This window comes from Sceloporus occidentalis, unplaced genomic scaffold (genome assembly GCF_023333645.1).
Source record: "Sceloporus occidentalis isolate IW3139 unplaced genomic scaffold, rSceOcc1.0.p SCAF_3, whole genome shotgun sequence".
Classification (NCBI taxonomy): Eukaryota; Metazoa; Chordata; class Lepidosauria; order Squamata; family Phrynosomatidae; genus Sceloporus; species Sceloporus occidentalis.
The window spans coordinates 182,995,786-183,009,574 of NW_028316983.1; the positions used below are offsets into that span (position 1 = coordinate 182,995,786).

The following is a 13,789-nucleotide window of genomic DNA, read 5'->3' on the forward strand; positions in this document are numbered from 1 at the left end:
CATATAACAGTCTTCAGTTAAGCAAGGCTCAGAGGATTTTATTCTACTGTATTTTCTGTGACAGCTTCTTTTTATCATTTCAACAGGTTATTCGGTGTCACATCAGTCATTCAAACCAACTGCTCAAGCACTTGGAAAATCATAACCAACCAAAAGTTGAGTTGGTACCACCATACCAGCCCTATCTTACTACTGCTCTTGTACTACACCTTAGCAACTCTCATTCGACTTTGGCTACACGAACCTATTGTACAGGTAAAAAAAACCTGCCTTGAACGTTGCTTGCTAATGAAAATAAGCTCTAGACAAGGAATATAGAAATCCTTTTCCATTGTTTGAGATAGGCACATATGTGGATGTGGGTGTAGATGTGCCATGAAGTCACCTATTGACTTATGGCAACACCATGCATTCCATAGGGTTTTCTTATTCAAGGAATACTCGGATGGTTTTGCCAGTTCATTCCTCTGAAATATAGTCTATAGTTATTAAATAAACATATAGTAAATAAATAAAGCTGGTCTGTATAGTAAGTAAATAAAACTGCTCTGTGATTTACTTATAAAAAATATGTCCTACTGTTACATGTAATTTAGGGTATACCTAAGTATTAGAAAGAAAACAGGGTTCTCTGTGTAGTACATTGTACCCATGCTATACGCAGCTTTAAACTTAAGCTGAAGCCGCACAACAGTTAAAGAAATGGCATGCATGCCAATGATGCATGCACTGCCCCGTGCCACGAGCACATGCCCCATTGTTTACAATGGGACGTGAGCATACACACATTTCCCCTTACACGGGGGGATCTGGAATGGATCCCTTGCATAAGGGAAGGGCCCACTGTAATTATGACCTTGTAATGTAAATGCAGAAGTGGAGTTAGTTGCATTGATGAGACAACAGTCTGGATCCAGTCCTTAAGAATTCTAAATCTGCCTGTAGAGAGCTTGGTAACAGCTGCTTCAGTTGTTCCGTAGCCATGTAGTACCCATATATGGCACAGAATAACACAATGTTTATGATTATATGCTCTACTTCTTATACATAGTGGCAGAGTGAGATGAGATGAACATACTTTTACTGATGGGTTAAAAGATGATGAAGAAATGTCCTAAATATTTTTAACATAATAAAAATAAATATGTGCATAATTTGTTTTATTTAATTCCTGCTCCAGTTCTTTATAAAGTGTTGAAAGGGAAATGGATAAAAGTATATTTTAAGGGTAATTTCTTCAATAATTACTTTTTCAGTGCTGTATAAAGTTATCTGCTGAGAAGTGTTGAGATTGGTTAATTTTAGACCTTAACCGAATAGGCATAATAAATATAAAATAAACACTTCTCAGACTTCTGAGATGGATTAATGCCTACTAGTCTGTTTGTCTTATTTACTTGGGAGAGAAAAATTCTGAGAGAGAGAATTGTGGCTAAACTACTTTCTTGGAATTGATCTGGTGTTAATTAAACTCTGCTTGTTCTTTAGCATGTGTCTGATGAAGACAAGTCTGGTAATAAAGAAGAGGAAACAGATTGCAGCCCAAACCAAATGACTGCAGAGAGAAGGCGGAGCTTGTGGTATACAAGCCGTTACCCAACTGATGAAAGAAAAGTAAGGTTTACAAGAATAAATTAATATATTTTACAATGTTAGTTATGAACTGATAGGCAGCAAATCAAGCAATTATTGGGAAAGTTGTATTCCATGGTCATAAATTATGTGTTGCTCTTCAGATTTTTGCAACAGTTTTACTGTTCAGATTTTAGGTACAATAGAAGACTAAATGTTGCTACAAGTAATTAAAAAACATGAAAAGGTTTTATTTTCCCTTACAGTACAAATGTACTGGGGGGGGGGGTACTGAAATATTGTAGTTTTGACTATGAAACTGTCTTTCAGTCTAGAAGCTGCATTTTAGAGTGCTTCCTTAGGAGCTTGTGATTGTTTGCCTCCAGTGAGACTTATGCTTTTTCCCCCTCTGTGAAGTATAGCTTCATCTATACTTTGATTTCTTTTCATTGAATGTCTTCCTGTGTAGACCATTTCAGAACCATATCAAAATTTCACAGAAAATAGTACTGCGGTTTCTTAAAGCCCTCAGGAATCATTGCTGCATCACTATCATGGTTGTTTCTGCTGCTGCTACTTGATGGGAAACAGTTGCTAACTCTCCTTGAAACTTCCAGATGCTTCATTACAAGGCTGTCACAGCATGAATCTGTGTATTTTCAGTGGTTTCATAGAGTTGTTGATTGTGAATCAGGGTTGGTCTGTGAGCCATCAGCCACTGGTCCATGGCAGGTTTCCAAGAAAGAAAGAAAAAAAAAAAACCAGTTCTAATCAGTAGATAGAAATCAACTGTCACTGGTCCATGACATATTCAAAATAATAATAACTGCCAGTTCTGCATATCAAATACCCTTTGGGGCACTGCTCTACAAGAATGTACTTGCAATTAAGATTTTTTTTTTTATTTATTTGATTTATATCCTGCCTTTCTTTCAAAATGTCATTTTCATACAATGCCTATCAATAATATAATTTTACTGTGCCCTGTTTACTTCAATATACATTTCCAGGAGGGTGAAAGTATGTTTCCATGTAGTGATTAATGTCCCAAAAGCAAATGATAAATTTGAGGCTGCAAGCTAAGCATTATTCTAAGCATTATTTTATGCTTCAGCTGTACTTCTCAACTAATATGCTTTTTTTGCTTGCTTTTGCAGCTTCTTTCAATGACGCAGGATGAACACAAACCGTCTGATGTTAGTATCATACATGGTCTCATTACTGTATCTAATGTCCACTGTGAGTGTTGGTTACATTGATTAGAGTTAGACACCACCTGCTATGTATCTTTATGTCAGGACAGGAAAATTTGTCACAGTTGAAAATCTTCTAAGAACTTCAAATATCTTAGAAACAGGAGCAGGTGACTGGCATCCTACAATGTTTCCTCTAGAAATTTAGAAATAGTTTGTTGTACACTCCCATGCCTCTATTTTTGCTGATCATATAACCAATCCATCTATCACTGATTTGCAAATTCTTTTCTTCCATTTCCTTTAAATTTTTGTTATATTTATTCCTAAATATATTATAGTACTTTTTAGTCATATCTCTAAACTTCTTTGTCTTACAAATTCACATTCCTCTTCATTCATGTAATTAAATAACATCATTTCTGATTTTTTCCAATTAATCTGTAGCCCTGTCATCTCACCAAATGCAATTAAATGTTCTTTTATTTTTTCCAATCTATCAATTAAATCTTTAATAGTTAACAATGTGTTGTCAAAAAATAGCTAACTTCATGGGGTTTTTCAGTCCTACTCCTTCTAAGCTATTATCTTTCCTTATAATGTTCGCTAACATCTCTATCACCACTGCAAATAATATTGGTGATAATGGGCATGTTTGTCTAGTATCTCTTGTCACCTTTATTTCATTTGTTACCCCATCATTTACCATTTTTATTGCTGAATTATTGGAATATAGTTTATCTATTAAGCCCCTTACTTTATCCCCAACTCCATATCTTTGCATAATTAAGTTTAATGTTGGCCATTCGACACAATCAAATGCTTTAAATATATCCAATGCCATGATCCCTGCTCTTATTTTTTTTTTCCCCTACTACATGTATTTTATCCAGTACTCTTCCTACTAGGCTTGACATTTGTCTTCCTTTCACAAATCCACATTAATCATTTCATATATATTTATACATACATTTATTCATTCTATTTGCCATAATAGCTGATAAGATCTTCACATCTTGGTTTATTAATGGTATTGGTCTATATGATCCTGGATCGCATTAAATCACCCCTCCCTCTGATTTTCTTATATTTTTATTTTCATGGATCCATCTCCAGAAAAGCAGAATTCCTCTTTTGGGAATCTGCTTTTACTACAATTCTTCATTTTAAAGCACCCGGTGATTCAGAACTGTCCTATCCAGCCATTTGTCTGGCTCCCGCACCCAGTGATGATATCTTTAACAGTAACAGAGAAATATGTGATTGATCTAGCATAGTGTATTTTTAAACCATTTGTCTTCTCTAATCCTCAACAGATTCTACTGGTGACAGTGAATGGGACACCTATTGATTATCAGAACATACACCCGTTACGTCCCATAGAGAATGGGCCTGCCAATGCAGACATTTATTCAAGACCACACTACAAATGGGATCCAACAGTGGATGACTTAGGTAGTAGAACAAATTGTTTGGGAATACATTTTTGTATTATTTTTTTTACATATCTAGCCCTTCAGTCAGTCATTCATTATGTTGTGTCTCTACAAGCTTCAGACAGTTTCTGAGATCATATGATTAAATGTACGTGTGACAATAATGGATAAAGTTGTATTCAGTGAAAACTTCATTAAACCAAGAAAAAGTGCCAGGAAAAACACTAAACCCAACAAGTTATTTAGTACACAAAATTAATGTCCCATTGCTTAGGTACATTGATTAGCTGTGTTAGGGAATACACACAACCCTTGAGAAAACACATCTTATCTTAAATCATTCTTCCCTTGCTCCTTTTTCTACATACTAGCAAGGGAATTACTTTACGGCCAATGGTTTAATAGCCTTGGTATTGTAATACCTTGTAGCTCTTCTAGGTTGCCTCATAGAAAGGAATTTAGCCTACTGGTCTTTTATGTTGTTTCGTAAATATGGAGCTATTATGAAAGCTTGATATATTTTATCACAAGCTGAAAATGCTTGATACTCAGATTTGACACTCAAGCTACATTTGTTGTCATACTGACTTATGGCAACTCTCTCATAGGATTTTCTTGGCAATTTTCTTCAGAATGCAATTCCCATTGCCATCTTCCAAGGCTGAGACAGTGTGACTTGACCAAGGTCACCCAGTGTGTTCTATTGCATAGGCAGGATTCAAACCATGGTCTCCCATGTCTTAGTCCAGTGCTAAAACTACCATGCCATGCTGACTCCACAGTGACTTCATGGTTGATATTTTCTTCCAATGAAGAAGGAGAAAAACATGGTGGCTAATATCCAGTACATAGCTGCACAATCAATTGCACAAAGGCTTTGAGTGCATCCATCGCACAGTGCTTAATTGGTTCCTTGTGTTGTTAACAGTAAGAGAACACAATGTGTTTTCAAAATGATTAGCTATGCTAGGGAACACACACAACCCCTGAGAAAATACAAGCACTTGTACAAATATTACGGTAGTACAAAATACTTATCTTAAATCATTCTACCTGCATTGTACCTTTTTCAAGAATCCCACTCAGCCCCCTTCAGTTATGAAATTATAAAAGAACATTTACAAACCAGAAGACTGATCTGTATATTTCCAGTTTAGAGCTTTGGGGCAAACCATGAGTTTGTTCCAAAGGTGCTATGAACATGGAACCTTGGCATCCAACCAATATTTATATGATTTTGTCATTCATAGCAATTTTTTCTATTCTTTTAGAAATGAAAGATGAGGAGGAGGAAGAAGAGGATCAGGAAGAGGCTGGGGAGGAAGAAAATACCGAAGAAGAGAAAAATTCCAAAGTTCATGCAATGGTCACAGTTTTCCATTTTATTATGAAGCAAAGTTATGTTTGTGCTTTGATTGCTATGATGGTAGGTTGAATAGTCTCTTAACTATTGGTTGATCTCGGAACCAGGACAATTTTGTAATCAACAAGTTTAATTATCACTATTATCACTTGATAGCACAAACATTCGTTCTTGCACTCATGAAATATTTCCCTCATCTTAGGCTCTGTTTCATCATCCACTGAAAGGTTATATACAGATACTCTGAAAAATAAATTATATTTATGTAGTGCCTCTTGAAATCTTTGGACAACATGGGCTTTTGACAGTATAGTGCATTTATATCTGATATACTGTAGAAAGATTACTGTACTTAGTGTTTGTTTTATACTAGGTTAGTAGAGTCAATGTTTAAATTTGTTGTGAGAAGCCTGAACATGTTGTTGTTTTAAGAATCCAAGTAAACATTTAACTTGAATAAGTATTAATTGTTGCCACAGTTTTATTTCGTTCAAATGTTGTTTCAAACTAAAATGGACACATTGAACCTAAGTGTTGACTTATTATGTTACCATGGATTTAGTAGACTTATTTGCCTTGGGAGCCACAATTAGATTTTGGTCAATATTATCACCTTTCCATTTTTGCAATTGCTGCACATGCTATGTATAAGTCTATAAATTTTAGTTTAAAAATTAACCAAAAGAACCTGCATTGACTTGTCCATGGGTCAATGTAAATATCACACCTTAATTCTTATCAAAATAGGAAGCATTCCCTTCTCTGAGTAGCATGTTGGAAAACGAGAGCTTAATCCATCCTGGAAGACTCTAAAAGAAGTACTTACCATCTCTACTCTCTCAGCTGCAGCACTGCTTCTGGCCATTTTGAATGCCTGCATAGGAATAATAATAATAATAATAATAATAATAATAATAATAATAATAATATGTTTTATTTATAGACCGCTATTCCGCGATAATCATAGCGGTGTACAGTAAAATCGTTAATACAATAAAAATACAGTTAAAGGAGGGAGAAGTCTCATCCTTCAGGCAGTCCCTGATGTTGCTGGGTCTGCCTGATGGCTCCCTCTGAGGCCGAGATGACAGTTGAGGAGGGAGGGGCCTCTTCCTTCAGGCAGTCCAAGATGTTGCTGGTCTGCCTGATGGCTCCCTCTGAGGCCGAGATGACAGTTGAGGAGGGAGGGGCCTCTTCCTTCAGGCAGTCCAAGATGTTGCTGGGTCTGCCTGATGGCTCCCTCTGAGGCCGAGATGACAGTTGCGGAGGGAGGGGCCTCTTCCTTCAGGCAGTCCCTGATGTTGCTGGTCTGCCTGATGGCTCCCTCTGAGGCCGAGATGACCGAGATGGCAGCAACAGCTCTTTGGCTGGAAGTCTATATTCATTTCTGTTCCATAACCCTAAATATACTATGAGCAGATGAAACCATATGTTTTTATATTATTGTTGATAACATTATCATATTATTCTTTTCTTTCTTTCTTTTTTCTTTTGAGGCTTGGAGTATTACTTACCACAGTTGGTTGACATTTCTGTTGCTCATATGGTCCTGCATACTTTGGATGCTACGTGATCGAAGGAAATATGCTATGATCAGTTCACCTTTTATGGTGGTGTATGGAAACTTATTATTAACATTGCAATATATATGGAGCATTGAACTGAACGAACTTCCAGAAGTTTCAGGGTTTCTAGAACGGAAAGCTCCTACAGAATTAGCATCCAAGGTAAGCGGTGTTTAAAAAACAGTGGCATTTTGGCAGTAAGTTGATTTAGTTCATTCAAATTCATGCACAATTGTATATTAACAGTGGGAGACCTCTCAGGAAAGGAGTGAACTTTAAACAAGCTATGAGGGAATTAATTAATTCATTGGGTTATTAATTTGTGTGATTTGTGAGGGCTGAATTCTAAAGATTTCCTGATGAACACAGGACTTAATTCTATACCTTTAACACATTAATTATTGAGATCATTAGACCATGTTATGAGGTAGAGTAGCTCGCTTTGCAATAGATTCAGTAAGACAGAATGATTATGCTAGCTAATCTCCCTGATGCCTGTTTTCAAAGAAAGACAACAGTGACAATTGCCTCCAACTGAAGAATAAAATGGGTGTGAGAGGGACTGTTTGCTCAGCAAAAGGCTGACCTAGGGGTTGTCCGCATGGGCTGAAACATATAGCCCCACCTTGTATTGTAACTCACCTGTTGGAACTCACATGTGGCCAAAACAGGAGGAAAGTGGACACAATCTGTATTCCAGGGCTTTAACAAGAGTGAACTATCATGCTGGCATGTGGTCTGCAAACCAGTGCTGAGACAATGGAAGGGGCCAGGAGGCTGGTGGAAGCAGTCAGGAGCAGGCACTCTGGGCTGAACAAGCTTCTGGCAGCATTGCTGGTCATTGTTGTTGTTGTTTTTGTCCCCTGCCTGTCAGTTGAACAAATATTGACACACTGCACAGCCTATGCAGTGGAATGACAACAGATAAATCAGGTTAACAACAAAGCAATGGTTGGTCCAACGGGGAGCCATTGAGGGAAAGTGGGAAAGGGGTGTGTGTATGGGGGACACCATGGTCATTCTGTACCAGTGTGTGTCACTGGGTGCAGTGATGCACTGTACAGGCAGCTAATTGATTGTGCAATTGAGTGGTCACTCAGGTAAGGCATCCAGTGGGCTGGCAGCAAGGCAGGATGAGGCAGGAGATTGGCAGCTGCAGGCAGAGCATCCATGTATACATGCACATGTATTTGCAGCACAACAGAAAAAAAATTACGGCATGGTGCAGCTTGTAGCCAATAATGTTCCATTATGGTGGGTCCTTCCTTACAGCAGGAGGGGTGGTACAGACTGCATGTCATTTGTTATGCTGTTGTAGGAGCCAGCTGTGCAGGCAGCACATTCTTCCCATGAATTGGGAAACCACAGGGGTAAGCCAGATTTTTCTTTCTTCTACCCCTTGCCTTAGAATGTCAGGCCCTTTAGGACTTCACACAATTCAACCCCCAACACACACACATCTACACCTACCTTCCTGCTGGCCTGTAAGGAAATTATTGGAGTCTCCTCTCCAGCTGGCCTGGCAGACCAGTGCCAAATCCTGTATTTTTTTTTATCTGGTGCAAATGAGGAAGGTGGGATGCATTCACATTCATAACAGCTAACCTTGGAGTGTTTGGTATGCTGCAAACTACATAACAGATGTTGCAAGCAGTCTTTTTGTTGTCCCATATTTTCCCATATTGCTTTTTTTAAAATGAAAAAAACCCTGGCAGCCCTATTTGTGTAATCCTTTCAATTCACCTCTGATTTTTATTGAGTTTATTTTCTGGGCTTGCATGTTGTTATTGGGGTAAGCTGCAGTGAACTGCTTTGCACTCCCTTGTAGTGTGTCTGCTGCTCACACAGTGCTGGCATTTGGGTAATTAAATGACCCCCCCCCCCCCCATCTCATCTCCATTTTGTCCTTCCTTGGCTTTCTTCCCCCCCCCCCCCCTTCTCAAATTCTGCTTTCCACCTACTCTCTGCTTCAGTAGATCACATGGTTTGAAGGGTTTAGTAAGTCTGGAGTGATGATTTAAGAACCAGACGTTTCAGATATTTCTCCTATGTCTACCTGGAGGCAAGTCTCGTTGAATTCAATTAGGCTTGCTTCCTGGTAAGTTAGTATAGTATTGTGGCATCCATTTCTAATAAGCCCATTTTAGGCAACAAGAGAGTGAGGCGGTTTTAGGCCACAGAGAATGTGGAAGACTGGGTTTTTAGAGTAGACAATTTGGGCTGCTTTACCTGTTATGTATACACCTGTCACTGGGCTTCTTCAATTCCTTCTTGAACTTATTTTTTGCAGTCATTTTGTGTGGAAACAAAGGCAACAAAAGGAGTAAATTTAAATATCTCTTAATTTGTGAAGTCGAAGGCTTTTATGGCCGGCATCCATAGTTTTTTGTGGGGTTTTTGGGCTATGTAGCCATGTTCTAGAAGAGTTTATTCCAGTAGTTTCTCTGAAGATGCCAGCCACACATGCTGGTGAAACGTCTGGAATAAACTCTTCTAGAACATGGCCACATAGCCCAAAAAAACCCACAAAAAACTGTTTCTTAATTTCATTAGCACTACAATACATACAGAGAGTTAAAGAACAATAACAAAAATTAAGGCAACATGCTTGCAAAAAACTTGATATTTGAAAACAAGGATGCCATAGAACTGACTTTGGGCTCTCTGATTCCTGAATGCAAATCATGAGCTACCTGTCTCACAAGTCTTTGAAGCTGCTTCTTCTTGACTGTAAGTTCTAAGGCAGAGGATACAGTAATTCATTTACACAGAAATATGTCCTGCATAAGCTCAGAAGCACTGAAAATGTTTCTGATTTAAGAATTCTTAACATTGGAACATAGCTACCTTTTGGTGCACTAGCTGCAATAAATACATCATTCCTTGGTTGGTGTTTGTTGCTGTGTGCCTTCAAGTCACTTCTGGCTTATCGCAACCTATCACAGGGGTTTTTGGGCTGAGAGCTTGTGACTCACCCAAGATCAGCCACTGGGTTTCTATGACTGAGCAGGAAATCAAACCTTGATTTCCAGAGTCATAGTCCAACATTCAAACTACTACACCATATTGGCTTTCACCTTTAAATTATTCCTTATTAGCCTTTGCCACACAAGGTGCTGAATCAGTGGGACAAAGATGAATCAGTGGGAGATGGACTATTATGGGTTTTGAGGTACATCTAGAGAAATGTGCAAGATTGCAGACATCAACTTTAAAATGACAAAAAGACCAGCTTTGAAATAGCCGGTAACAAAAATGTGACCCAGTGGGGTGATTAGTGCAAATGCCATGGTGTATTGTAAAAACTAACATTTTAAGCAAGGATTTAATTACACAATTGATTTAACAAATTGACTGGTTTCTATTTTGGAGGTTAATGAAAACAAATTGAAATCCAGTTTCTAATATTTAACACTAGCAAATTAATTTTAAAACTTGGCTTTCTAGACTCTGGCTAGCTGGAAACTAAAAGCCTTCTTTATGTTCTCAAAAGGGATCTGCATATATTTTTCCTGATGCTTTTATAATTTTCATTTCTGGCTGCAACCACTTACATTGCATTGAATGTCATTCCAAACCCTTCTTGACACTCAGTGGCAATTTTGGGATAATGCAAGGAACTTTGTTTTGGCCTCTCAATGGCATTTAGAAGACTCCTTGATGGATTATAGGACAAAAATGACAGAATTTGTTTAATGCATTCCATCAAGAAAACATGGATTGCATTTTTCTTTCATTTCATTGGCCTGAGTGCCTTCATTATCATATGCCAGTTTGTCTCTCAAAGCGAATTCTGTATTTCTTACTCCCTGCTGGCTACTCCTTAATTTATAATGAATGTAAAAATGAGCAAACACTATATTATCTCCTCTCAAAGGTAGCATTAGTGCTCTTGAAACAGATTAATTGGTCCAGAGGTTCTTTTGGATATGCTGCACGCTTTCTCTCATTGATGTTATAAATTTCTCCCCAGGGATTTAACTGCTTTAGTATATTGCCAGCAACTTTGCCATAAACTTTGATTAGGTGCTTTGTAAAATTTCTTATCTAAGACTGTGAGCTAACAGGAGTATTAAATTAAAGTAGGAACAAAAGAGATAAATGCACACCACCATAATAAAAGAAGAACATCTCCTCGATATATTAAATCTGATTAAAGAAACTCTGTGTTTAGACAAATATTTAATTTCAATAGAAGCAGAGGTAAATTGACCATAATTCTCTCTTCAACTTGTATGCTGACAGTAGAAAGAGTTATTTGTGGAATGCACTGCTCTTCTGGGATATATTGAAAAGAAAAGTACTCCCGATATCTTTCATAGGCATTTGAATAGGTAAAAGAGAAAAGGGAATCAGAATGGGAAATGAATTGGGATGAACAGAATGTTTCTTGAGCATTATTAAATTTATCTGTTTAATTTAATTTAGAATCTATCATACAAAAAACAGTCTTAGATTCAGAGGAAGCAGGTATGAAAAGTAAGGGAAGGAAAATCAACAATTTAAGGTGTGCAGATGATGCCATATTGCTTACAGAAAATAGCAAAGACTTGGAACAACTACTGATGAAAGCTAAAGAACAAGATGCGAAAGCAGAGTAATAGCTGAATATTAAGAAGACTAAAATAATGGCCACAGATGGCCATTATTTACATAAATTTTATTGAATGACAAAACACTGAAATTGTTAAAGATTTCCTCTTTGAAGACAATGAAGACTGCAGTAACAAAAATTAGAAGACTACTAAGGCTTGGAAGGCTGCTATGAAGGGATGAAAACATATCATGAAATGCCAGAGTCAGAATCATCCAGGCCATAGTCTTCTCAATTTGTATGTATCGTTGTGAAAGCTGGACAGTGATGAAAGATGAGAGGAAAAAAATAAGCTCATTTGATATGTGGTGCTGGAGTTCTGTAAATTGGTAAAAAGACAAATGAATGGGTCCTAGAGAAAATCAAGCCTTAATTCTCAGTAGAAGTGAGGATTTCTAAACTGAGGCAGTTGGACATACGCATTATGAGATAGCTTGGCTCACTGGAAAAGACAGTAATGCTTGCTGAAGTGAAAAACAGTAGGAAAAGAGGAAGACTGTATTACAGTGGATTGATTCAATCAAGGAAACCATGGCTGCCTGCAGTTTACAAGACCTGAGCAAGGCAGTAGATGCCTGGGCTTTCATAGAATCATAGAGTTGGAAGAGACCACAAGGGCCATCCAGTCCAGCCCCCTAACATGCAGGAACCCTCCATCAAAGCATCCCTGACAGACGGCCGTCCAGCCTCTGTTTAAAGAGCTCCAAGGAAGGAGACTCCACCACTCTCTGAGGGAGTGTGTTCCACTGTCGAGCAGCCCTTACTGTCAGGAAGTTCCTCCTAATGTCAAGGTGGAATCTCTTTTCCTGCAGTTTGCATCCATTGTTCCATGTCCTGTTCTCTGGAGCAGCAGAAAGCCAGCTTGTTCCCTCCTCAATATGACACCCCTTCAAATATTTATTTATTTATTTATTTATTTATTTATTTATTTATTTATTTAAATAAATAAATAAATAAATATTTAAATAAATATTTAAACAGGGCTATCATATCACCTCTTAACCTTCTCTTCTCCAGGCTAAACATCCTCAGCTCCCTAAGTCGTTCCTTATGGTTTCCAGACCTTTCACCATTTTAGTCGCCCTCCTTTGGACACGCTCCAGTTTCCCAACATCCTTTTTGAATTGTGGTGCCCAGAACTGGATGCAATATTCTAGGTGGGGTCTGACCAAAGCAGAATACAGTGGCACTATTACTTCTCTTTCCGAGGTCTCTCCATCATAGGATGGCCATAAATCAAAACAACAACAACAACAACAAATCTTGCTTTGAGAAGCTACAAAGCTTTATCCATGAAGGCACCAGAGGGGCCTCTTCAAGATGATGTTTTGAAGGAACCTTTCTCAGCACCCTTTCCATTGACTGTGGCTTAGAAATAATCTTGTTTACTTTTAAAAGGAGTATATATCAGCACTGGTATGAAATTAAGATATTAACTTACATACAATGAAACCATTCAATTTTCTTTCACATCAAAATCTGTCTTTACATGGAGAATCTGGAATTCAGACACAGTATGGAAAATCCCTCTGGGTACTATATACAATATATAATTGGCTCATCGTGCAAAGGGTTTACCTTTTCCTCTAAGAAGGCACTTGGGAAGAATTTTGAACTCAGGGACAATACATGTAAGGATGTTTCGCCTCTCAAACTAAATTATATTGACTGAATCTTGCATCCATTTTATCCTTTCACAGAGATAGATTCTGGATTTTCAAGAGGTGAGTGGGTTCATTTGTAAAAATGTAAGATTTTCAGTCCTCCAGAACTTTCTCTTTACATACATGCATCCAATTCCTACTCCTGCTCTTTGGCTGCCCAGTACCTCTACTTTATCAGTACCAACTATAGTATACTGGCTATACTGAGAGGAAGAATGATATATACATGTTTAATAACTTAGATGCCTTCCACTCCAGTTGTCCTCTAAGCTTTACAAGCATTTTTCTTCTTCAGCTATAGAAATGGTCAGTAAGAGCTGTTAACAGAAGAACAATGCTGACCATATTATGCAGTATCAAGGAGAACCAAACCTTCTGGAAACTTACAAGCAGGGCAACAGC

General features: G+C 37.8%; 1 protein-coding gene across 1 annotated transcript in view; it reads left to right on the plus strand.

The window, feature by feature from the left end:
- Positions 1-13,789, plus strand: part of LOC149317196 (piezo-type mechanosensitive ion channel component 2-like) — a 285,183-nt gene that overhangs the window by 188,630 nt on the left and 82,764 nt on the right. The window contains exons 8-13 of the mRNA XM_089517023.1: positions 87-255; positions 1,489-1,614; positions 2,730-2,768; positions 4,082-4,220; positions 5,482-5,627; positions 7,061-7,291. Of these exons, the coding sequence (XP_089373149.1) occupies positions 87-255; positions 1,489-1,614; positions 2,730-2,768; positions 4,082-4,220; positions 5,482-5,627; positions 7,061-7,291 (850 nt within the window). The remainder of the gene's footprint in view (positions 1-86; positions 256-1,488; positions 1,615-2,729; positions 2,769-4,081; positions 4,221-5,481; positions 5,628-7,060; positions 7,292-13,789) is intronic.